We start from the raw sequence: 25330 nt of genomic DNA on the forward strand, positions 1-25330 counted from the left end.
CTCTCCTCTCCTCTCCTCTCCTCTCCTCTCCTCTCCTCTCCTCTCCTCTCCTCTCCTCTCCCTTTTCCAACCTTTGAGTCTTGGGCATGCCACAATAATGTTTTTGTATCGTATCTATAAGCCTATTGCAAAACCACTGATTCCTCTTACACTAAAGGAGAAAATTATTACTGTGGATGGAGCAAACAATCACAGAGAAGGGGACATGTGCTTACACAATGTTTTTCTGGATCGCAGAGGAATATCAGGAATTGTGAATCTCAGTGTCACCCTCAAAGAGAAGAATAGCTTACTGGTACCACACAGTAATGGCAAATACAAAGATTAGAACTACTTTTTTCTGAAAGCTGTGCAACTAAGCAGGTGACATATCTGTTTGCCATGCTGGAGGTTTGCTAACAGATCTTCCTCTGTCCACAGCACAGACAAGAAGCAACAAAAAGCCAATATTATGGATTTCTAAATTCTGGGTCAGGCTGTTACTGTATACAACCCAAAACCAAGCACAATCAACCTTTAACCTTCAGGCAAAGGTATCATTCATAAGGAAGTGCGACAGCAGACTCCGCTGGCCTCATGCATTTCTTCCCATCTGGGGATGGAAGGGATCCAGCCCTTTTATGAGGTTTATTCCAAAGCTTTGAATATGGTATGAATATGGTAAACTTCAGGCATTATCCTATAAATCAACAGCCAACTCAAAATGAAAGTCCAAATGATAAAAGCTAGAGAGTTAGCAACAAAGCTTAAGAGAAGCACAATAAACTGCACAGGCTGATCTGCCCATAGGCATAGGAGAAAACAACATCTATAAGACTTATGAGCAAGAAATCCATTGTACCTTAATAATCACCACGTTCCCAGATCTGTAAGACACACTTACATACCTTTGGCAATGTTGGCTCTAAGGTGCTTTTAAAATCTCATTCCAATTTACAGACTATCTATGAATTTCCAGCTCATTTTCACTTCCAATCACTACTGCCCAATTGTGTTCTTGCCTGATCCATAACTTATTAAAACATACGGTTAAAACACACAGTGGTGTATTTGCTAAAAGTTCCCTGAAAAACTGCCTCCCCCAAATCAATTCTAAACAGTTTCAGACCTGAGATCAGAAAGGGATGGGGCAGTAGGGGCGTAGAACCTAACAGTGTTTAGGGACACTTGATGGGTGGAGGGTGGTACTCTTTTAGTTTTCACTTTTTGTACAGCCAACTGAAGCAGCCAACTCTTATTTAGAGATAGTTTATGAAGTGAAAATTCCAGAAATTGTAATGGAAAGACAATTTAATCTTAGCTCCAGTTACTGAAATGCTCAATATACATTTGAGGAAAAAAAAAAACAACAAAAAAAAAACCACCAAAAAATAAAAACAATAAGACTTCATAAAAGTTATTATGAAATACTTTGGAGAAACATTTAGGAAAAATACTGCACATGCATTTAGTAGGAATCCCCAGTGGTTGTCTCATTTACCTCATTACACACATGCACGCACACACACTGAGTGTTAATTGCACTCCAAAAGAAATCTGCAGGCACAGACTGCAAGAAATGATATGGGTCCTTCCCTCATTCCCTCCCCCTGATGAACGCCTACTTCTCTTCTAAAAATTCCCCACAGAAGAAGAGAGTGCTAATTGTAGCTATCACAAAGTGTTTTTCCATCACCACAGAAATTTAATTCCTAAATTTGAGTTGATGCACACGCAGAGGCAGGGACTGAGTTGAGGTAGGAGTGATGACGGATCGCTGCAATTCATTCTAGAGGGGAAAATTTAAATACACATCAAGAGCATAATCCCACAATTGGCAGATCCACTTCAAAATCTTGAAATGCTTATTTTCAGCCTCTTAAAGCTAACTGATGCAAGCCCTTCCTGTGAGAACACTGTGTAGCGCAGGCACTTGTCTCGCATGCAACAGAGTTAGCACAGAACGCGTTGCTGTATCCGTTAATGGTACATCATAATCTGCAGTATCAGAAGGGTGAAAGAAAAGTGTAAGAGAAACCACGACCTTAAAAAACTTCTCGGTGCACTGGCTTTAAAAAAAAACTGTGGAATTTTCAGAGGATGGAGATGTTAATTCAGAAGAAATTGGACAAAGAGTGATGAACCCAGAGAGAGTGTGTTCGTTCTCCACGAGAGCTGAAAGAAACTGGCTTTGCTGATCACCACAAAATAAATCTCCTGTTCCCAGCTCATCTCACTGAGGGGCAGACACCAGGCCTCAGGAATGAGCCCAGCACAGACACACAAGCACTGACACTGACCTTACGCTAAGGGACTGCACCCATTGTGGCAATACCAAAATAAGAAGCTGCCCACTGGAAGGGGACAGATCCAAACTTCTTCGCCAGCTGCGAACCACAAGGAGACAAACAGTTATTGTTTAAATTCCTGTAGGAGGGAGAAAGGCAGTTTGTACTAATGGAAATGCCACTTTTCTCACTGTACTTCCTACAGCAGAACCATGGGAATCAATGCTCTGCAGGCCTGCGTAGCATCGACAAGCAGCCACTGAGTGCAAATGCAAGATCCAGCTTTGTGCTTCCACCCGACTGCGTTGCAGCCACTCACAGCACCTCAGCAGCAGCAAGCTGTAGGGGGAGCACAGGAGGCAATGCTGGTGCTGCACAGCACTGCTGATGCAGGTTACCAGGAGGAAGCACTCTGCCAGCACAGGCACGTGCTACACTTGGCTTCAAGCATCTTTATTCTAGAAAAACGGTTCTCTGCTTTCATCACCTCTCCTTAAACACTATTCTAAAATGAAAGGTGAACAGTACTTCTTCCAACCACAGTAGAAATTTAGGTTGCTTAATATTTTTTTATTTTGAAGGGCAAGCTGCGAAGAAACCATCCTGCAAATTATGAGAACTGTGGCACAGCAAGGAAGGAAGGATTTCTAATGACCTCCACAAACAATACATATGCATCTTCTGACTGAAAAACGTATTGTGCTGCTAAATGAACATTCCTCTGCAAACACCCTTTGACAGGAATCCTTGTCTAATAGGGATTGCATGCAGCCGAAGTGACAAAAAGAAAGGAGACGAGAAGACACATCTGGAGTTACAAGGAGGACATGTTGAGCCACGTAAACCATCACAAAGCAAAGACAACCTTGAATCTAGAAAAAAAATACTGCTTGGTTCTCTGTATGTGTAGGTAATCCTCCAGTGCAAAAGAACCTGCAAAACAGCAGCTGATCTGAGCATCAGAACTGTAAAACAAATCCCAGTTACGTACAATTAAGTTAAAATAAAAAGAGGGAAGAAAATAAGGCAATGTAAAATTTAGGTATGACATTATATACACAATCACAAGTGTGGCAGTGCTTGCAATCGTATCTATTTATACCAATTAATTGCTTCATCTCAGCCTAAAACCTCTGCTATGTGTTGGAGAAAACTACCTCAGCTTCAGAGGAAAAGCTTCAGAGCTGCTACAGAGCACTTTACCCCAACAATTTCTGAGGATTACCCCTTTTAACCATAGGTAAAAACTGTGAACTAACATTTACACATAATCTACTGATTCTTTTACTAATTTCTGCCTATTACTGGCTAGTAAAACTCTTTTAAAAAGGAAACATCAAAGTCCTTGCCACCTTTGAACAGGTGAACATTCTATTATTGTAACTACTCACAGGACAAAACAAACGTCAAGGAAAGGAATCGGTTTTGTGTTAAGAGTTTTCATGCAATTTTATGGCATTCAGATTTCACAGAGCTGCTCAACCACAGCTGAGAAATGCTAGAAGTCATTACCAGAATGTACCAGCACCACTGCTTTTACAGTCAGAGACTTTTTTGCAAAGGTGAGGAACATCAGCAAACCTCTTGGTTTCACAAGGGGAATGTACAGATAGTTTAGTTCTTAAAACTCTTCTGAGCTAAACTCAAGCTTTGGATTTGACATTAACAAATCAATAACAGACTTAAAAGAGCCTTGTCTGGGACTTTTATGTGAGAGCCACTTACTGTAACAGAAGACTATTTTAGCAGCTTGAAGATAACAATCTTTCTCTGAAAGAAGACACTTCCAAGGACTCCCTGTTTACAAACAAGGAGGAGTTTTCAAAAGAGAACATCTCAAATACACACCAGTGGAAAAAATATGATTATACAACTGGCTGGTTGAGGATCTTCACTTACTTAAAGCACTTAAAAGAAAAATGAGTTGTTCCTTTGAAAATTCATCTCCAAATGTAGGTTGCAGAGTCAGCTTTTTGAAGATTAAACAACTTTATAAAGAAGGAAATAATATGGTAGAGATTAAAGTTCAATTTCTATTTCACTTGTTTGACTTTGGGACCTTTCATGCTTTGGCTACATAAAATTTGGCATTAACCTGAAAGCTAGAATCATTTTACGCTATCCAAACTCAGAGGAGCAAGAAATGGTCACTGATGGAGACCACAACACATACAGATAGGTGGATAGATACAGATTTTTTCTTTTGTTCAGACAAAGCATACATACCCTTAAATCTGGAGAAAAGTTGTCTGCTGAGGTGGAGACCGAGTCTGATGATACAAGAGAAGCAGATTTTGTATGAGCAGAATGGTCCGACTGAGAAGTGGAAGCACTGAAAAGAGAAATACAACGCTATCAAAACGGTGCTCAGGACTGCTCAGAGCCTACAAGTAAGGCCACTCACTTGCAGCTGTATCAGGCAATTTCCCCTGGTTTCCACCCTTTCCATTCTCAGTTATTTAGTCCTCAGCAGTGGTTTCAGAGAACCTGTTCTGCCTTCCATTACTACGGATCACAAAAGCACACACAATTCATTACCAGATCACAGCTCAGACCGAGCCAACACTGTCATGAACGCAAACCTGATCAAATCCTAAATCAACGAAACGAAGGGGCTCCGTTTCAGGCTTTCAGATGGGAGAAATTAGCGCACTGCAACTTGATGAAAACAGACAGGATCCTGAATGCAAGCCAGCACAACTCCAACCGCAGCTTTACAATGGTGGAATGAATTCAGAATAGAAACCTTTTTCCACCACACAGAACTTTCCTCTTTCAGGTATAAGCACAGCCCCAGGAGGACAAAGAAGAGCCCCCCAGCATACCTCTCTGGTAATACAAAGTGTGATTTGCTGAAAACAAAGCAAAACAGCTATCATTTTTTCGACCCGGTTTTTCTAGGACAGCTGCAAGCAATTAAAATAAGCTTATTTTATGACATTTTCATGCTGCAAGCTTTTCTAGATTCGTAATTGCTTGAAATTAGCATTTGATAATAATGCTTCTAAAGCCCCACGGGACTGCAAAAGAAGCACCTCTGTGGTGCAATGTTCTGCCATGGCACAACAGCAAACGCCACCTGGAGCAGCTCATTCCCACACTCTCAGTGACTCCAGAAAGGTTTCAGCTGGGTGATACAACACCCTTAAAGAGCAGCTACCTGACCAAGGCAAAAAACCCACCGGAGCATTACGTTATTAGTTGTATTAATTAGTCATTTGACAACCTTCAAACAGCTTTATCTGAGCTTCCAAAGAGCCTGGAGATCCGTTAATTGTCTGAAAATTGTTTTGCTGCTTAGCTGCTGGTAAACAGCCATTGATAGGCCAGAATGTTCCAGTTTTATTTCTATTCTTTGAGGTTTGGCAAAGCGTTAGGCAGGCAGTGTTAAAAACATGAGGTACTATGGTAAAGTTGGGCTCTTGCTGGGATTGACTCTCTGTCCAAGGATTAAAGAGCACTGGCAACTTTCTTAATTCTATGATGCAGAAACTTTGAAACTGAAGTTTTGGGAACCGTAAAAAACCATCTAAATAAATGATACCATTGTGCCAACTGAATAGCACGATTCCACTGAACGCATTTATTGTACACAGTTCACCAGCTAACCGTTCTGCTTCCAACACACTTAACTCTTTGAGTTTACCACGATGTTACTTTTCAGAGGCACAGACAGAAAATAATTCCACGCTGAAGTAACAAGAACCAACTCAGCAAAGCCACTCAGATACACAGGATGTGCAAACGGTTCCACATCACAACCAAAATGGTAGAACTGCACTGCTGCCAAGTGCTGGTCATGCTCCTACTCTTTTCCTCCTCTCCTTGACACGGGCTGCACTCCGCTGCCATGCATTCCCATTGTGAACATCAGGATGTGTGGTTTGATTTGTTGATCTGCAGGGGCAGCAAACGATCGCTAAACACAAAGAAAGTCTTCTGCCGGATCACAGGGCTGACTGGATTCATTACATGGCCACATAAAACAGAGGCAGTGCACAGGAGAAGAAGGGAATCTGTATCTGGAGATGATGAGGAGGGTTGAAAACTCTTCTGCGTGCAGCAGCCCGCAGGCATGCTGAATGAGGCTTAGCCCTAAACCACATCATTACGCTGCTTTACTTAAACCAGCTCAGAGCCCTGGATGCACTCCCTCAAAACTCATTTCAATCTGCTCCCCTTCAGTCTTTACCTTCCAAGCGTTCACCCTGATCTTTGCAACTGTATAACTGATTGAGGTTTAAAGTTGCGTTAAAATCTCCTCATCTAATCATTCCACAGAGCAGCACCACCTTACTGTGCTGCAGCCCATGTGGGGATGGCACTAACACTTTTCAGCCGGGAGTCAGCAGCTCTGCCTCAGTCCCACAAAGTCAGCTCCAACTGGGGCAACTAAAGCTTCAGCAGAAACCTCTTGGTGTATTTAAATGCATTTAAGATCAGTGACACAGCTCAGCATTGAGAAGCCATTTAGCACAAATGTAAACAGCAAAGCAAGGGATGTACTGACAGCTAATCTAAGCTCACGGCCTGCACGGAGAAGGCATTTGTTTGCACTGTGCAGAGCAGCGTATTTACTGACCAGCACTAAATGATTGAGCACAAGAACAGTAATAAAAGCATATGCATCAAGAATTTCATGTCCTTTCATCACAGAAAATGAGCTGGAAAGGTCTTTCATGAGTAGTGGTAGTCTCTCCCTGTGCCCCCAAGCTAGGACAAGCTATACCCAGGCAATCCCTGCAGCCTGCTCACCTAACCTGCTCATCACTTCTCCCAGATAGGGAAAGCAGTAACAAAGAGTCAAAATCCATCAGTTGTTTCTGCTTGCACAACTTGTCTGCCCTCCTGCATCTCCAGCCTTTACCAAATAAACAAGCAGTGATTATCTAACCATAATAGACCAAAATTTGTTATGAAATTGTTAGTTAATTTTACTTCAGTAGGCTGAGGAGCCAACTGCTTTGTGCAGGGAAATAAAAAACAAAAACAACAGACAACTGTCTAAGTGTTTTGTGTTTGTCAATCATGCCTGGTTTTGAGTGAGTTTACATTTTAAAAGGGAATTTTCAGAGGCTCCCAGCTGCTGTGTTCCTGTGGCAGCCACCAACAGCAATGTCACCTCCTGTGACACCAGGGACAGCTCTGGGAGGTGCTGCCTGCACAAGTGAGCAATAGCACTCAGCACGCACAGGTTGCACTTGTTAGGCTGGCTACCTCTGTGCTCATTGGTCGCTCACAGGGAGCTGTGGTGGAGGAAGGTGTGGGGTACTGAACTGCTGCTGCTGCTGCCTCGCCACTCCCTCCTGCCACGCGCAGGCAGCTTGCATGGCTCCAGTTCCACTGCTCAGCCCAGTGATTAACCTGATGTTCCTGCAGGCACACAAGAAGTTTTTTTAGTTTCAGTGGTTTAATAAACAAAGAGCTCTCCCTACTGTCAAAGCAAAAAGGAAGACCTTCAAGCCATGCAGCTTCGTATGTCTGTGGGGTGGGGGAAGGAGAGCGTGCTGGGGCTGCCACGCAAGGAGCAGAGCTCCCTCCATATTTGCCACCTGCTCTTCTGCACCCGGTGCAAATCTTGCTGCCACTGCAGTTTCCCCATATTAACCCAGCTTCCTCCAATGCAAAGTTAGAGCTATCTCCTAAATGTTTTCAGAAGCAGGATGGGGTAGTACTGATGCTAGTCTAAGGTGCTGAGGACCCCTCTAAGTGATACCCCAAACACCTGACTTTCAGAAGTAAGGCAGTACAGGGCAAACCTGTATAACAGCACAAGAATAATGGTCAAATGCTGCTGCTGACTTTGGTTACAAACATTTGAGAACGCAGGTATGTGTGGCCTGAATTCAGCAAGGGCTAGAAATCACTGGAGCTGTGCCCATGACTTCCAGCTTAAAGTCTGGTTTAATGCAACTCAGTAGATAATGACAGGATAAGGGGGAATGGTTTTAAACTGAAAGTGGGGAGATTTAGGTTAGATGTCAGGGGGAAATATTTCACTGAGAGGGCAGTGAGGCCCTGGCACAGGCTATCCAGGGATGTGTGAGTGCCCCATCCCTGGAGGTGCTCAAGGCCAGGCTGGATGGGGCCTGGGAAGCCCGAGCTGGTGGGTGGCAACCAGCCCATGGATTAGAACTGGATGGCATGGCCCCAAACTGGATGATTTTTGAGGTCCCTTCCAACCCAAGCATTTCTATGACTTATTCTATGATTCATTCTAAATTATTATCATCTCTGAACCTCACTAAGGTTCTAGGAAACAGCATTTATTAAAGTTCACAAAATACTTTAAATTCTCCCTCCAGGAAAGAGACAGAACACAGGTGCTTCAGAGCTGACCTGTGAAGAATAGGGACCCCAGGAGCAGTTCTCTTCCCATGCTGCACAGGCAGCTCCACAGCACCTGATCAGCATCCTGATGTCTATGCTAATTGTCACAACAGACCCTTACAACAGAAAAACTCCACGGAAAAGTAACTTGCGCCTGTTGCTGCTATTCTCATTTCTCCTTCTTTGCTCCCCAAGCAGAAGCAGAAAACAGGGTTAGGATGCAATTAGCACTGATACATGTCTTTCAACTTAGTAATTATTGTTTAAATGTATTTTTATGGCCAGATTCTGAATGATAAATGAGCCTAAATGAGATCTGTCAGTACAATTGTCTCATACAGTGTCTGCACGCAGCATTAACCCCTTGGCTATACGGAATACATACATGCAACTAATATGAGTTAGTATAATATGAGAATTAAAATAGAAAACAAGCATAATGACTCAACTTTTGATAAAGCCTTCATTGTTATTATTAGGACCAACCCACAACATGCCAGGTGGTTCTCAAGCATAACTCAGACAGATGCCCTCTGGTGATTCTTGTTCAGGCAACTGAAAGGTATTGCAGCCTCCAAAGCAGAACTGAAGGAATGCCAGCATGCCTCGCTTTAACCATCAACAAAGATGTAAAGAAACTACAAGCAGAAGTGTCTGAGACACACAGACTTATCCTGTTACACTACGAAGATGCAGGGAAATTTTGCAGGAGAAAGCAGTGAAGTCTGAGGTCACTTCAAAAAGTATCATCAAACAGCCAGAGTCATCTGAGGCAATCTCTGCCCTCTGACCCTTTTAATTCAAGTAACATAGTGTATAAAACATAAAGGAAAATAAACAAAAACTTGTTGCTATTGTCTTTGTCTTTAAAGTGTGAATACGCAGTTACTGGTTTCCCAGAGCAGATAAGCAACAACTTTTCACAGAAGAAAAAACACATATACAGCAATTTGACCACATGAGGATCCAAGAGCAGCCCCAGAGAATTCAGGTTTGGTAGGAGGCAAGCATGGAGATGTAAGGGAACAGTCAGAACCAAAGAGTGAAAATCCAAAGCCAAGCTTAAGGACAGCATCTTCTCCCAGCTCATGTTACCCAAGAAGAAAAGCAGGACAGCCAATTTCACTTACAAACCAAAATTGCACACAACTTCTGGCAAAACACTAAGAAAGGGTCACAGTATTACCATGATTCAGGTGAACCTTCCCTCTCTGTACCTGCTGAGAACGCTATTTCCAAGAAAGCATCTTAGGAGGCCTGTTCTCTTTGTTCAGCAAGAACATCAAAATTCCACATAAATAGGTCTTCCTAAAGACAAGAAACAATCCTGTGCAAAAAGGGACTGAGTAGCAACTCTCCAAACATCTACCCACAGTTCATTTTTTACACAGTTAATACAGGTTCCTAAAGTTCTTATCCTAAATCTAAGACTGAGAACCTGTGTATGAGTTCAACATCCAGAACTCTTGGAAAACCTGATGAGACAGAAGGAAAATTCATCTCTGGAAAACATGGCATTCTCATTTAATACTGTATGTAATGTACTGATTCTGGAACTTTTGGGATGGCTTTTTTTTTTTGTTTGATTTTATTTCATTTACTTATTTACATCAGTGTCTGAAAATACTAACCTGGCTCACTCCTATAAGTAACACAACTGAAATGCAGTCACAGATGATCAAGTCAGCTCTCCAGCACCTTCTTTACGAATATTCCTTCCCTGCCACTATAAGTAGCTGCTTTTTTGCTTGCAAAGGTGTGCCAATTACTCAGATGCTAATTGGCATCAGCTGCTCATACAATTTCTTCTCTATCAAACCATATATTTTGTTTCAATACTCGCTGAAATGACATGGAAAACAGGTGATAAAATGCACCACTGTGCAATACAGTTTGAGCTGTAAAGGTCATAAATGAGAAAAGCACTACAGAGTACAAATTTCCATTTCCTCTCTTCCTGTTTTTGTAAAACTTTCTCATTATGTACATTCCTAAAAATTAATCAAGGTGGAAACTGCAAATTAACGTTGACTACTGGCAAATACAATTTCATTTGGAAGCTTTGAATGCCTAGAGAACAGGATCCAAAAGGCTCAGATTTACAGCAAGACCATAAGTAGGAGCACCTGTAGTACTTGGACACACTTTTTATACGGCATAATTACACAGATGTATTCAGTGCTCTGCGCACTTCCAAAATTCAAGCTGGCAATTTTCTCTCTTCAATACTTCCAACGCTTGCATTTCAGAGAAATACTGAAAAACCTTTTGGGTCACATCAGAGCAACAGGAGACAAACAATGTTTGTTTCCCGTGAATATCACTTTGTCCTAGCTGGTACTGTCTGATCTGGCCTGGGAAATCCAGCTGTCACCCACATCAGGGCTCCCATTTCCAGCAGCCCTCTGTAGCTCTAAGGAAGCAAAGCAGCCCTATAGTCCTTTTGGTACACAGATCCTAAGGTACTCAGGTGCCCCTTGCTCCCCCTTGTCCAGGGAAGGGCTTACAGCACAGCTGGAGTCTGACTGACCTGGGGCCTCTCAGCAGGAGCCAGGCATTCTGTGCTGGCATCTGCTCTGCCAGAGCCACAACAGACTCTGCAGCTGTAAATTAAGTTTCAGAGTCTTCTCGCTCTGTCTGTCCCAGGACAAGAATCCTGCTGTGCAAGCAGGATCCTAGTGTACAACCCTACTGTACAAGCCCACAACACAGTTGGAGAAAGGAGCAGCATCTCCAGAAATCAAGGACTTATTTTTTCACAGAGAGAGGCTCACTGTACCTTACTTACAAAAAGAAACTACCTACAGCATATACAAGATGCACTCCTATCCTCCCAGAACACACAGAACACGTTTTTCTGGCATCCTGGATACACAGTTGCTACACTTAAGAACTACATGAAACTCATGTTCTAAACATTTAAATATCCCACCTCAACCCTGCTTGACCTGAAGCTATCTCAGAGACAGATGAAAGCCACAAGCAAACACGTTCTCGCAGGAAAGAAGAGAACCAACCGCCAGGCTTCCTCTGGCATTCCGGAGAGGCAGACAGTTACATAATATAATAACATACACATGCCATTCAAAAGGGTTGGCTGTCAGAGCTTAACAAAAAGAAGCCATTCCAGTAAACAAATCATCGTGCATGTGTGTGACAGACCTGAAACAGCCCCCCACACCACTTGCCTGAATGGAAAAGATTCACTGCTGTTGCCAAGCAAACCCAGGTCTCAGTCTGACTTCATGTTCCAAGGAAAGAAAATGACTTTTTTTTTTTTAAGTTGATCCTTAAAGCAGCATCCTTAGCTGAATATATGGTACATGTTTTCCCATGAGCCATAAAGAGAATGTCCTATGTTTTGACCGTGAACAAGCTTTTCTAGGAATGCAAATTCTGCTCTCAGAAGTTACACAATGGATTACAGTGTCACAAGCACTGTTCATGCTCCATTAGTCATTCTTTTATTATTTTTTTTAACAGAAATTCACAAAAGGCCTGCAGTGTGTGTAGAGCACTTGCTGAACAATAGGCTGATTGTCTAAAATATTTGCAAGATTCCAGGAATAGAAAGCCAACACCCAAAGACAAACCAATATGCAGCACATAATTAGTAACAGCAAGCAGCTCACAGTATCATGCTTTCATGAGTCAAACACCCCAGAAGGTAAAAACAGGAAGAACAGCAGCAATCAGAGGTCTGAACCGATATGTCCTGATCAGCATGTGGAAGATAACTACAGAATTATCTGTATGCACAACAGGAGCAAAAGGGGCATTGGGTTTCTAAGAAGCTCCAGGCTGGTATGGGATGGTACTCAGCTACAGGAAAGGAAACAGAAGGGAAATAATGTTTTTTTAAACTTTTGCTGGAACTGACACTGCACCTCTCTTTCACCAGCTTCAGAGACCAAAATTAGTTACCACTTCACTCGTGGCACTAACAGTGAGAACAGCGATGGGTGGGCAAGGCAGATGGCCCATCTCCTCCAGGTGAGACAAGGTAGGAAGCTAGTCCAGCAGCTACGTCTCTGCCCTATTCTTTGTGGCAGAGATGTGATGCACTTTCTGCAGATGCTTGTGCACACCTGGGTCTGTGCTTACAAACTTCTGCATTTCCACTCTCTAGGACAGACCCTCTGCATAAATTTAAAATAAGTTATGACCGCAGGGTGAAGCAGGGATTCAAAATCCAAACCTGCTCACTGTCAACAAAGCACTGCTTGCGAGAACAGTGCTCCCAGCCATTTGTTTTTGTGCTTTACAGAATCAGAGAAACAACAAGGTTGGAAAAGACCTACAAGATCATCCAGTCCAACTGTCCACCCATCACCAATAGTTCTCACTACACCATGTCATAGAATCATAGAATCACCAAGGTTGGAAAAGACCTAAAAGATCATCCAGTCCAACCGTTCACCTATTCCCAATAGCTCCTACTAAACCATGTCCCTCAACACAACATCCAGCCTTTCCTTGAACACCCCCAGGCTTGGTGACTCCACCACCTCCCTGGGCAGTCCATTCCAGTGCCTGACCACCCTTTCTGAAAAGTAATACTTCCTCATGTCCAGCCTGAATCTCCCCTGCCGTAGCTTGAAGCCATTCCCTCTGGTCCTATCACTAATGACACGAGAGAAGAGGCCGACCCCCAGCTCACTACAGCCTCCCTTCAGGAGAGCAATGAGGTCTCCTCTGAGCCTCCTCTTCTCCAGGCTGAACATTCCCAGCTCCTTCAGCCTCTCCTCATATGGCCTGTGTTCCAGACCCCTCACCAGCTTTGTTGCCCTCCTTTGAACACGTTCCAGGGCCTCAATATCTTTCTTGCAGTGAGGGGCCCAAAACTGGACACAGTACTGCAGGTGCGGCCTCACCAGTGCTGAGTACAGGGGCACAATCACCTCTCTGCTCCTGCTTGCAACACTGTTTCTGATGCAAGCCAGGATGCCATTGGCCTTCTTGGCCACCTGGGCACACTGTCGGCTCATGTTCAGCCGAGCATCAATCAATACCCCCAGGTCCATTTCCTCTACGCAGTCCTCCAGCCACACCGCCCCAAGCCTGTAGCGTCGCCTGGGGTTGTTGTGGCCGAAGTGCAGGACCCGGCATTTGGCCTTGTTGAAACTCATCCCATTGGCTTCAGCCCAGCTCTCCAGCCTGTCCAGATCCCTCTGTAGGGCCTCGCTACCCCCAGGCAGATCCACACTTCCAGCCAATTTGGTGTCATCTGCGAATTTACTGAGGGTGCACTCAATGCCCTCATCCAGGTCATCAATAAAGATATTGCAGAGGACAGGCCCCAGCACCGACCCCTGGGGAACACCACTCACGACCGGTCGCCAGCTGGATTTGACTCCATTCACCACCACTCTCTGTGCCCGGCCCTCCAGCCAGCTCCTTACCCAGCCAAGAGTGTACCCATCCAAGCCTCAGGCTGCCAGCTCCTGCAGGAGAATGCTGTGGGAGACAGTGTCAAAGGCTTTGCTGAAGTCTAGGTAGACCACGTCAACAGCCTTTCCCTCATTCACCAGATGGGTCACTAGATCATAGAAGGAGATCAGGTTGGTCAAACAGGACCTGCCCTTCATGCTGGCTGGTCCTGATCCCCCGCTCATCCCGCACATGCCACATGATCTCCCTCAAGACAATCTGCTCCATAACCTTCCCTAGCACTGAGGTCAGGCTAACAGGCCTGTAGTTCCCCAGATCCTCCTTACAACCTTTCTTGAAAATGGGAGTCACGTTGGCAAGCCTCCAGTCTTCTGGGACCTCACCAGTCAACAAGGAGCACTGACAGATGGTGGAAAGCAGCTCGGCTATCACCTCCGCCAGTTCCCTCAGCACTCTCAGGTGGATCTCATCTGGCCCCATCGACTTGTGACAGTCCAGTTGGAGCAGTAGGTCTCTGACTGTTTCTTCCAGAATCCCGGGGGGGTTAGTGTGCTCCCCAGCCGAGATTACCAGGTCAGAGAGAGGAGTATCCTGAGGATAACTGGTCTGACTTTCAAAGACAGACATAAAGAAGGCATTCAGAACCTCCGCCTTTTCCTTATCCTCGGTGGTCACATTCCCAGCCTCATCCAGCAAAGAGTGGATATTCTCCTTTGTCCTCCTCTTACTGTTAATGTATTTATAAAAGAGTTTCTTATTCCTTTTCACCCCAGCGGCTAGGTTAAATTCAAGCTGGGCTTTTGCCTTTCTGATTTCACCTCTACACATCCTAACGACTTCCTTGTATTCATTTTGAGTGGCCTGTCCCTCTTTCCACAGGCGGTAGATTCTCTTTTTCTCCCGGAGCCTCAAGAATAGCTCCCTATTCATCCATGCCGGTCTTCTTCCCTGCCGGCTCATTTTGCAGCTCAGGGGGACTGCCTGCTCCTGCGCCCTTAAGACTTCCTTCTTGAAGAGCAACCAGCTCTCTTGGACCCCTTTGCTTGCTAAGACTGAATGCCAGGGGACTCCCCCTATTAGTCCCTTGAACAATTCAAAGTCCGCCCTCCTGAAGTCCAAGGTAGCAGTATTACTATTCCCCCTCCAGGCTCCACCATGAATCACGAAGTCTATCATTTCATGGTCACTCTGTCCAAGACAGCCTCCAACCTCCACATCTCCCACCAAACCTTCCCTGTTTGTGAACAGCAGGTCTAGTGGGGCAGTTCCTCTCGTGGGCTCTCTGACCAGCTGTATCAGGAAGTTGTCCTCTACGCATTCCAGAAACCTCCTAGACTGCTTGTTCTGTGCTGTGCTGTACTCCCAGCATATGTCAGGGAAGTTAAAGTCCCCCATGAGGACAAGGGCAGGCGACTGTGCAGCTTGTGCCAGCTGCTTATAGAATACCTTGTCTGTCTCTTCACCCTGATTTGGAGGTCTATAACAGACGCCCACCAGGGTGCCTGTCTTGTCAGCCCTTCCTCTGATCTTTACCCATAGGGATTCAATGTTATCGTCCCCAGTCATAATCTCAGTAGCGTAAAAGCATTCCCTCACGTAGAGAGCCACACCACCACCCCGCCTTCCTTGCTTGTCTTTCCTGAAGAGGAAAGATATGTCCCTCAACACAGAATCCAAACGTTCCTTGAACACCTCCAGGGTCGGTGACTCCACCACCTCCCTGGGCAGCCCATTCCACTGCCTGACCACTCTTTCAGAAAAGTAGTATTTCTTAACGTCCAGCCTAAAACTCCCCTGGCGCAGCCTGAAGCCATTCCCTCTAGTGCTATCACCAGTTACATGAGAAAAGAGGCTGACCCCCAGGTCACTGCAACCTCCTTTCAGGTAGTTATAGAGAGCAGTGAGGTCTCTCCTGAGCCTCCTTTCTCCAGACTGAACGATCCCAGCTTCTCCAGCCGCTCCTCACAAGGCCCATGCTCCAGACCTTGCACTTTCCTACACAGCAGGCTACTGCTCTACTTCAGGGGCCGTTCAGAAGGAGCCAGAGCCTTTGTTTTAAAATCTAAGACGCTCTGAGGGTAGAACTGAACTCCAAGAACTCCTCTGAGAAAACAATATTTCTGGGTCATGAAAACACGGTTGAGGTAGAGAAGCTCCAGTAATTCAGGCTTGAAGAAACACCACACAGTAACAGACAGAAGGCCCTCAGGGAGATCAGCAATGCATCTGGGCACCACAATATCAGAAGAACGAAAAACTATTAGGGAGCATCCAAAGTAGATTTACTAAGATGGTGAAGGGCCTAAAGAGCAAGATGGATAAGGAGTGGCTGAGGTCTGTGGTTGCTCAGCCCAGAGCAAAGCAGGCTGAGGAGAGGCCTGATGGCAGCTGCAGCTCCTCATAGGGAGCGGAGGGCAGCGCTGAGCTCTGCTCTGTGTGACAGGACCTGAGGGAACGGCATGGAGCTCGTGGGCCCCTTCTAACACAGAATTTTCGACTATTCTATTATTCTATTCCTAGGTTTGATATTAGGAGGGAGTTTTTCACTCACAGGGTGGTGATGCACTGGAACAGGCTGCCCAAGGAAGCTGTGGATGCCCCATGCCTGCAGGCATTCAAGGCCGGGCTGGCTGTGGCTCTGGGCAGCCTGATCTGGTGGTTGGTGACCCTGCACATAGCAGGGGGTTGAAACGTGTTGATCTTTGTGATCCTTTTCAACCCAGACCATTATGATTCTGTGATCCTAGTGGGTCCCTTTGAACTCAAGATATTCTAGGCTTTTAGGATTCCACATCTCCAGGACGTCCAGCCAGCAGTCTCTCAGGCTTTGTCCCACCTCACAGCTCTCTTTTTGACCAGCTCAAGCACTGGTCAAAAGTGTCACAACCACAACCACAGTCCTCCTGATGCAGTATGACATTCACTAGCAAAAAGGCAACTCAGGAACCCAAATCCAGCAGGTCGAAGGAGGTGTTTCTACCCCTCTACTCTGCTCTTATAAGAGCCCACCTAGAGTACTGCCCTGAAAACAAGGACATGGAGCTGTTGGAGCAGGCCCAAAGGAGGGCCATAAGGATGATCAGAGGGCTGGAGCACCTCTCCTATGGGGACAGGCTGAAAGAGCTGGTCTCCAGAGGTCTCCAGAGGGACTTCATAGCATCATTCCAGAACCCGAATGGGGCCTGCAGGAAAAGTTGGAGAGGGACTTTTTATAAGGGCAGGTAGTGACAGAACGAGGGGAAAATGGCTTTAAATTGGAAGAGGGTAGATTTAGACTAGATATCAAGAAGAAATTATTTACTGTGAGGGTGGTAAGAAACTGGAAGAAGTTGCCTAGTGAGGTTGTGGATGCCCCCTCTCTGGGAGCATTGAAGGCCAGGCTGGATGGGGCTGTGAACAACCTGGTCTAGTGGGAGGTATTCCTGCCTATAGCAGGGGGTTGGAACTGGATGATCTTAAAGGTTCCTTGAAGCCCAAACCATTCTGCGATTCTGTGATTTCCTGGTGCTACAGGACTATCAGTGGAATAAGCCAATTCCAGAGCTCAGGATATTCTGTGCAGAGAAGAGCTCTGGACAGCGTTGCTATCTCCTATATGTGAATACAGACAAAAGTCATTATGGAAATCCTAAACACAATTCAAAACTACTCCTGCTATTTATGGTATTTACTATATAAGCTTCCACCTCCTTCCTTTAAAGTATATTAAATCAGAGTAAAACAGGCACGTAGAAAATGACCAAGTTCTTGACACAAATTCAGACAGCCTCATGCTAAGCTACAATTACAGCAATAAGAGTCTTAGAGCAAAGAGAAACAGAAGAACAGAAAACAGCAATGTCTTCAAATATTTTGTTTGCTTGTTTTAAAATGCTGTTGTTTTGGGTATTTTTTCCTTTGTTTTTAAGAAATACTAACTTAATCAAGAAATAGAAATAATACCTGCATGAGAAGGTACTCACCTTAGGACAAGAAGGAAATACAGATAAAAAGACAGATTTATTTTACTACTTTTATTTTGGCAGTGCCTTTATCTCTATCTACAAACTAAGAACTGATTATGCTTGGTTTAAACAATACGTGTATACTTCCTACAGTTCACGTGCTGTCTCGTTTCTTCTTTGGATTCTTTTTTATCTCCCTGTTTAAAAAACACCTTAGTAAGAAAGAAAAATGTACTGTTAAATGTTCTGATTTTCTTTCAAACACATGCCACACAATCCCCTCACCCTAATAAACCAAACACCCACAGGAATTAAAAATACCAGCAATTTACTCATCAATGACAGGAGTTGTTCCCATACTGCAAATAATCAAAAGGAGGAAAGAACATATAAATACAGGCAATCTGAAGAGTCATGCATCACCCAGCAAAAATGAGGCGGCATAACACCTTGATATGCTTTCAAAGACACTTTATAACAGCATGCTTGGCCAGAGTCAGCTCAGAAAAGGATTTGAAACAACAATATGCTGTCAGCCACACCGCCTCCGCATGAAGTTGGTCCCTGGTGGAGTCACAAAGCTAAAATACTACCAAGTATGCAATAACTTGGGGGGTTTATTTCCAGAAATTCAAACGAAGATAACACAGGAGGTTTTCATAAATGTTGAGCACCTGTATTCTGTAACAATTTTCAGAGAGCCCAGCATCACTGCAGATTACAATCCTTCTAAGTCCCCATGTTCCACACCAACACCTGGGTCCAAGTTTCCCAAGAACTCAATCCTATTTATTCTCTAAATAAAAGCCTGGTTTCCTAAGAGCTCAGCAGCTATCAGCCCCTGTTACAGTCCAGATTAGCCAAAGTGCTCTGCATGCTCACCCCCCTGGCTAGTCATACATAGGTACACATTGAAAACAAAGGTCATACATCTAACAACGATACAAGATATGAAAAGTTTACATGCTAATGTTTTTTTTTTCTGTACATCAGTTCCACTGCATCTGAAATGTACTTTTATCTTCTGTGATTAGCCACTGGTCATAGCCACTTCTTCCTAAGACTTGCAGAAGTCAGACTATGCAGAAATTTCAGTAACTCGATGAGTAGGAACAACCAAGGCTGGACAGGTTCAGCTCCTTCTGGTACATGCTATAGGTGTCTGTGTACCCAACTACTCAACTGAAATCAAGTCAAGGAAGCTTAGGAAATGATTCATCTCTGTCACAGTGGGCATCTATTTTTGCTCAGCTGAGTTATTCGAAATGAAGCGCACTGACCCTGCTGAGGGCAGGGTGGTTTTCTGTACCTATTAGGGAGATAAGGGAATCCAAACTAGATTCTATTCTAGTTTCCAGAAAATGAGAGTCACAGGGCAGAGAAGTTAGTATATGCTTTGTTTTCAATAGAACAAAGCATTTTGCAGGCACCAGAGAAAGCACAGGAAAAGAAGGAAATGCAAAAAAAATGGGAGACTAAAGGTTATATATTTCTATATTTCTACAACTCGATGGAGGTCTGATTCAAGAGAAGTTTCCACATGTTCATGACATCTTTCTCATCAAGGTATTTCCTTATGTTGAAAAAGAAACAAGCATTTTCATTAATGGAAAAACTGACATGGATACCCTTGCCATCTCCACCTTTGCTTAAATGTAAAATGTGACATAACTTATTACTTCTACTCCTCTGACAAATGCACTTAAAACTGTCTAAAGGTTACAGAAACTAACAGAGAACAAAGTAGACAGATGTATACTGATACATGAGGAAACGTGGCTATATGAGAAAACCAGGCTATAAATCTCTGCTCTCTTTTCAGTTGTCAACAGATTTAGCTAACATGGAAAAGAGGAAGAACATAAGTTAATAGCTCCTTCCTTTTTTGGAGTGGAGAACAAGCCAAATTCAGTGCACTTTTTGACCCTTAAGCACGATGAGGAGGGAGTTCTGTGTAGGTGTTCACACTTGAATTACTGTAGGCTCTCCTTGCAGTTGCTGGGGATAAAACTGAGATGAATCACTTCATTCCCATTGTCTACAAAAAGAAATCCAGAAACTGGCACAGATGTGCATCAGAAAGGTCTGCAGCGAGATGAGACAAAGTTTATCCAGGAGATCTGTATCTTTCTTTACAAGAGATGAAAGCAGAAGGTGGAATACACAACGGAACATTTTTGGTGAAGTGAAATGTCCATTACTAGAATAAAGAACACAGTTTGAATTTTCAAGAGAAGCCTACTCCAAAAGCCAACTTGGGTAAAACGGAAGAAGAGGATTCCACATATTTCTTCACCAGGGATGCTGATCAGTTTTTTACTTGTTAAAGGTATCCCAGTCGCTGACTTTGACAGTCATCTTTTGGCAGCATCTCTGGTAGCACAGGTTTCAGTCACTTCCCACTACGTCCAGCTCTGTGGGACAGCTCCTGTAGTTACATACATAACCAACTCACTCCTTGGCTTCAGCTCATCCACACGCAGACTTTGCAGAAATAACTGATGAGTTTGGTCCTATCCATCCCTGCAATCTTTCTCTTTGAGAAGGAGTGGCATCAATCAAAATCAATAGGACTTCTTAATATAACAAGAATTTCTTATTTTCAGGTAAGCAAGAGGTACGAATGAGGCTGTGGTTTAGGAGTTCAAATATGTAATGCACATATTAGTGCCTTTTGTGCCAGGGAAACTAACAAACAAAAACACAAACTAAAACAACTTGCACAAAAAACACGTCATGTAAGACACGTAAGATACATCAAGGAACATAAGTTATATATTCATTCCACCAGTTAAATTTTTGGAAAGAAGAAACCATCAGCCTGAACCTCATTCTTCCTGGCAAAGGATCCAGATGCTGACAGCTGTGTAAGATTCACCAAGGCCAGAGTAATGCCATCAGCCTGGGACCCAGAGGTGCTGGAGAGGGGTAAGCGCAGCACCAGGAAGAGGGGCCGAAGCTAAAAACCTGAGTCTATTACAGTTTTAACTGATCTTTTTTTTTTTTTTTTTTTTTTTTTTTTCCTGTAACAACTGCATCCAGACTGATAATGATTAGACTTTCAAGATTTCATTTACACTAACAATAAATTTTGGCTCTATAAAGACGTGTTGCCCTTTCACCAATGAACAAGATTTCAAGTGTAACACTTTGTACCAGGACATAGGCTCTTTACATCACAATAAATTAATCCAAATAAAACTGCTGTTTTATTCTAACCAGATGTTGCCCATCTTCCCAGAATAAAGAAGAAAAAAAACCACCATAAGTTTGTGCTCTCTGACAGCAGAAACATGATCACACCCACACCTGATCCAGATCAAATCTGAACCATCGGGTGATGTAACGTTAGTGGATCTGGAGCCACAGCCAGAAGCCTACAGAAAGGCTAGGTTTGTCAAGTGGGAGCATTTGTACATCGCTAGCAAGATGACTAGAATATCATTTTGAAGGGGCTATGGACTAGAAAACTACTAACAGTTTTTCATTATTAAATACATCAGACTTAGAAAGCAATGGAAAAGAATTCATGGAGCAGAAAGGCAACAGAGGCAAGGAAAAGAGCTACCTTGAAATCACTGGAAAATTACTGAGTGAGAACACTGTCTGGCAAAGGAAACTACAGATGGTAGGAAAAGGAAAAACAAATACTTGAAAAGTTCCACTGATTTTCTGTTGTTGTCTTTCACAGAATTTTTCTTCAATTAGCTCCTACTTACTGGGGCTATAAAACAGCCAGATGTTTTTCAGTTAAAAATGAAGACTAGGGGTAATTACTGTGACAATATCCTTTTTGTACCTTCCCTTTGCTGGGTTATTATCCCTAACACCTCTACAAGTGAAGCACTTCATTACCTTCCCATCACCCTCTTCTTTATGGTTGAATGGCTTTCCCATGGACAAACTACAGCATCGCTTTTTTTCATGTCCCCTTATACAACTACACCTTGTATGTAACACCTGATCATGGCAACCTCTGGAAAGCTTCTGATGCATTTCTGGCATGTATGCTGGCTGCTGCTCTCCCTCCCCCTCCCAACTAAGCTTTCAGGTAACTTGAGCTCTTTGGGGTATGGATCAGGTCTCTTTTACACCACCTGAAAAAACATAAACATTAAAGCAGGCCATCAGGAAAACAAAACATCAAGTTAACAAAAAAGAAGCTGCTGGCTACTGATTCTGATGAGCTATTCAAGGGGTGTTAGGACCTTTCTAAAGGTAGTTCTTACCTTCGGACAAGAACAAGGACAAGAAGGGAAGAAATGCAACCATTAAAAAATAAGAACTAGATAACTAAACAGTTGAAGGTCAGTATTAACCTATAAATGAAGTCAGAGCAGGAGGAGAATCAGATAATACATAGGAATTGTGTCACTGACATCACTGGGTCATCCCAAGTCTTAAAATTCAGGCTCTGTAATTGCGTTCCTGCTGTAAATAGCCTGTAGTTAAGGAACTATGCGTAAGACTCAAAACTGTCTAGCAAACAGACTATTAGTCAACATAATAGCACCATCTCTCTTCAGAAAAGACAGTGCCTGATAGGACCCCAGAGGGCTGTGTTCTCAGCCTCTCTCTATTCCTCATCAGCTGTCAGATCTGGCCTCATCTCTCCACAGCAGTTTTTCATCTCATTCTTAGACTTTCTCGCTCTTCGCTCCATCTCTCAGCAAGGAACCACAGCACTCTACTGCACGTCCAAGAGCTCAGTAAAACGACCCGCCAGGCACTGGTAAAAATAGAGCAGCCCTGGCTCTCCAACGCTTCTTTCTGTATTTGTACAGCAGCTAGAGCTGTGGCACCCCAAATTCTCCTAAGGCCTCTAACCAATAATTTAACATTAGTTAGAATACAAGAAACAGGTGAATGCCAATTGTATTTTGTATTCTCAAGTAGAAAACATACCTTAAAAAAAAAGAAGAACATGTGCACTTTTACTGAATGTTTAGAATCTGGACAAAGGAATCTGTGTGTGCCCAAAAGGGAAACTTGTATGGCTGAAGGTCTCGTAAGCCAAGAGAAGCAGGAACTGAAATGTGGATGCCAAAGACTGCTACTAAAAGCAATTCCCATATTCTTCAAGGGTCAGAGTTTCTCTTCACAAGTGCACTCCAAATACCATTCACCCAAAAAGACTCCACAGCTTTATTTTATCAATTTTCTGCCCAAATCCTCTGACCGTAACAACAGACTCTCTTCATTCTGCAATGGCAAAACTATTCCTTATCTTCACAATATACAGTACTTGAAGGAGAAAAACAAAAAAAACAAAAAAACCTACCTCAGAATGGACCTTAGTTGCAAGTAAGCGGTATAAATTATCACTCATATTAAAATTAATAATAATGAGCCTGCCTGGAGCTGCTAATTGCTTCTAGGTGTAGTGTTAATTTTCTCAGATACAAAGGATCAGTTCATTATCAACACTCAGCAAGCAACATACTTGTCTTCAGCAGCAACAACTCTTGAGAAATCCTGCTGCACACATAGAAGAAATCAAAAGCAAGAAGTGCTCTCAAAGTCCAGGAAGAAAAAGACAGCTACTCACATTTTACTAAATGCCAGAACTGGCAAAACCCTTCCTTTTCAAACTCTGACTTCAATGACTCATCACAAAACAACTCCATCAGCAAATCACACACATCTGGTAGCAATGTGGTGCTAGCGAGCCCTCCTCAGCCAACAGCTTACAGATCCAACTCCTTCCAGCATCGCTCTCCTCTGTAGGGAAAGAATTCCTTCAACATAGCCTTAAATCAGAGCAGGTATTGACAGGACCTTATTTGAGATGAACGGAGGAGTTCATACCTCACGGAGCTATTGCTTCAACAGACCGTGCTGCACTGATTTACACAGAGCTTATGTTTTCCGAGTTATCCCTGCAAACGCTAAGGACAAGGAGCATGATTGTTTTCATATGCTTCAGCAGAAGTGCAGAGCACAGGATTCATTGTGCCCAAAGACCTCTGCGGATGATAACTGCCAGCAGAGAGGTGGTAACAAGCAACCAGAAAGTGGTAACATCAAACACTGCTACAGTCACGCTGGCAGGAAACATCTGCCCACTGCCTTATCTCTGTCTGTCATTTTATACCGAGGTTGAAAAATCACCGACATCTCCTGCAGCAATTTCCTTCCTGTACAATCACCTCCATGCTTCTGCACAGGCAGTACAAATTTACCTTCAGTGAACCTAACAGAAAGGCTCCCAGCAGTTCTACTTGTCTGTTGTTCAGACTGAGCTTTAATATTTTTTTCAGAGAACATTTTATGGAAGCACACAGAGATTTGTTTATTTGGAGACTAAGACACGTAATCACAACACAAACAAAATGCCTTATCTCACCTTTAATGAAATGTAAATTAGACACCTGCAGTTCAACATCACCTTTTTCTTCAAGCCAGGCACTTTGCTAAAGTCACGCATGGCTACATCTGACTTTCCTTTCACAGAAAGAATGGTTATGGCAGAATTCTGCTGGCTGTTACTTGGAATTCCAAAGGTCTATATGCAGCTTCAAGTAAAAAAAAAAAAAAACAAAAAACAAACCTCTAAAAAACATTAATTTCACAGAGTCTTTCCAAAGTATTACTTAGCACAGAGGAAAGGTATTTATCACTCCCCCATAATCCCCAAACCATTTTTACAGATAGAAGAAGTCCATACCACTGAATAAAGCTTGCACTTCTGTGCCCTTCTGACATAACCACAGTGCAGCTCAAAGACACCCGCAGAAGCAGCCTGTTACCTTTCTCCTTTCTGCCCTGTGGTTGCTCCTGGTCTGACTCTACATACACAGGCTCCTCGCAAGGTTAATGCCACAGCACCTTTCTATGAGTGGTTGGCTCATGATCACCTGTCTTCCACAGAACAGGATCCAAGGGGAAAGCCCATCCTAAATACTGTCCTTTGGAAACCAGAAGCCAGTGCTCTGCCATCCAAAGCTAGCACCAGGTGAGCCACGTCAGACTGGAGAAGCAGAATGGCTTTATCAGCACAATGAGAAGGGCGCTTCTGCTCTTGGCTATGACCTGCTCACACAAAACCATGCATTTGGGCCGGAAGAACCCCAGGCACCTGTACAGGCTGGGAGGAGCGGTCCTTGAGAGCAGCTCGGCAGAGAAGGACCTGGGGGTCCTGATGGACGAGAGACTGAACATGAGCCAGCAGTGCGCTCTGGCAGCTCGAAAGGCAAATGGGATCCTGGGCTCCATCAGGAGAGGGGTGGTCAGCAGGGACAGGGAGGTGATTGTCCCTCTCTACTCGGCTCTTGTGAGGCCCCATCTGGAATACTGTGTCCAGGTGTGGAGCCCTCAGTACAAGAAAGACATAGAGATTTTGGAAAGGGTCCAGAGGAGGGCGACTAAGATGATCAGGGGGCTGGAGCACCTCCCCTA

General features: G+C 43.8%; 1 protein-coding gene across 1 annotated transcript in view; it reads right to left on the reverse strand.

The window, feature by feature from the left end:
• MTMR2 (myotubularin related protein 2) overlaps positions 1-25330 on the reverse strand; it is a 64465-nt gene that overhangs the window by 36106 nt on the left and 3029 nt on the right. Inside the window, exon 2 of the mRNA XM_042862484.1 lies at positions 4494-4599. Coding sequence (XP_042718418.1) covers positions 4494-4599 — 106 coding nt within the window. The remainder of the gene's footprint in view (positions 1-4493; positions 4600-25330) is intronic.

The sequence above is a fragment of the Lagopus leucura genome, unplaced genomic scaffold (assembly GCF_019238085.1).
Source record: "Lagopus leucura isolate 7727_CA_CO unplaced genomic scaffold, USGS_WTPT01 Super-Scaffold_702, whole genome shotgun sequence".
Taxonomy (NCBI): Eukaryota; Metazoa; Chordata; class Aves; order Galliformes; family Phasianidae; genus Lagopus; species Lagopus leucura.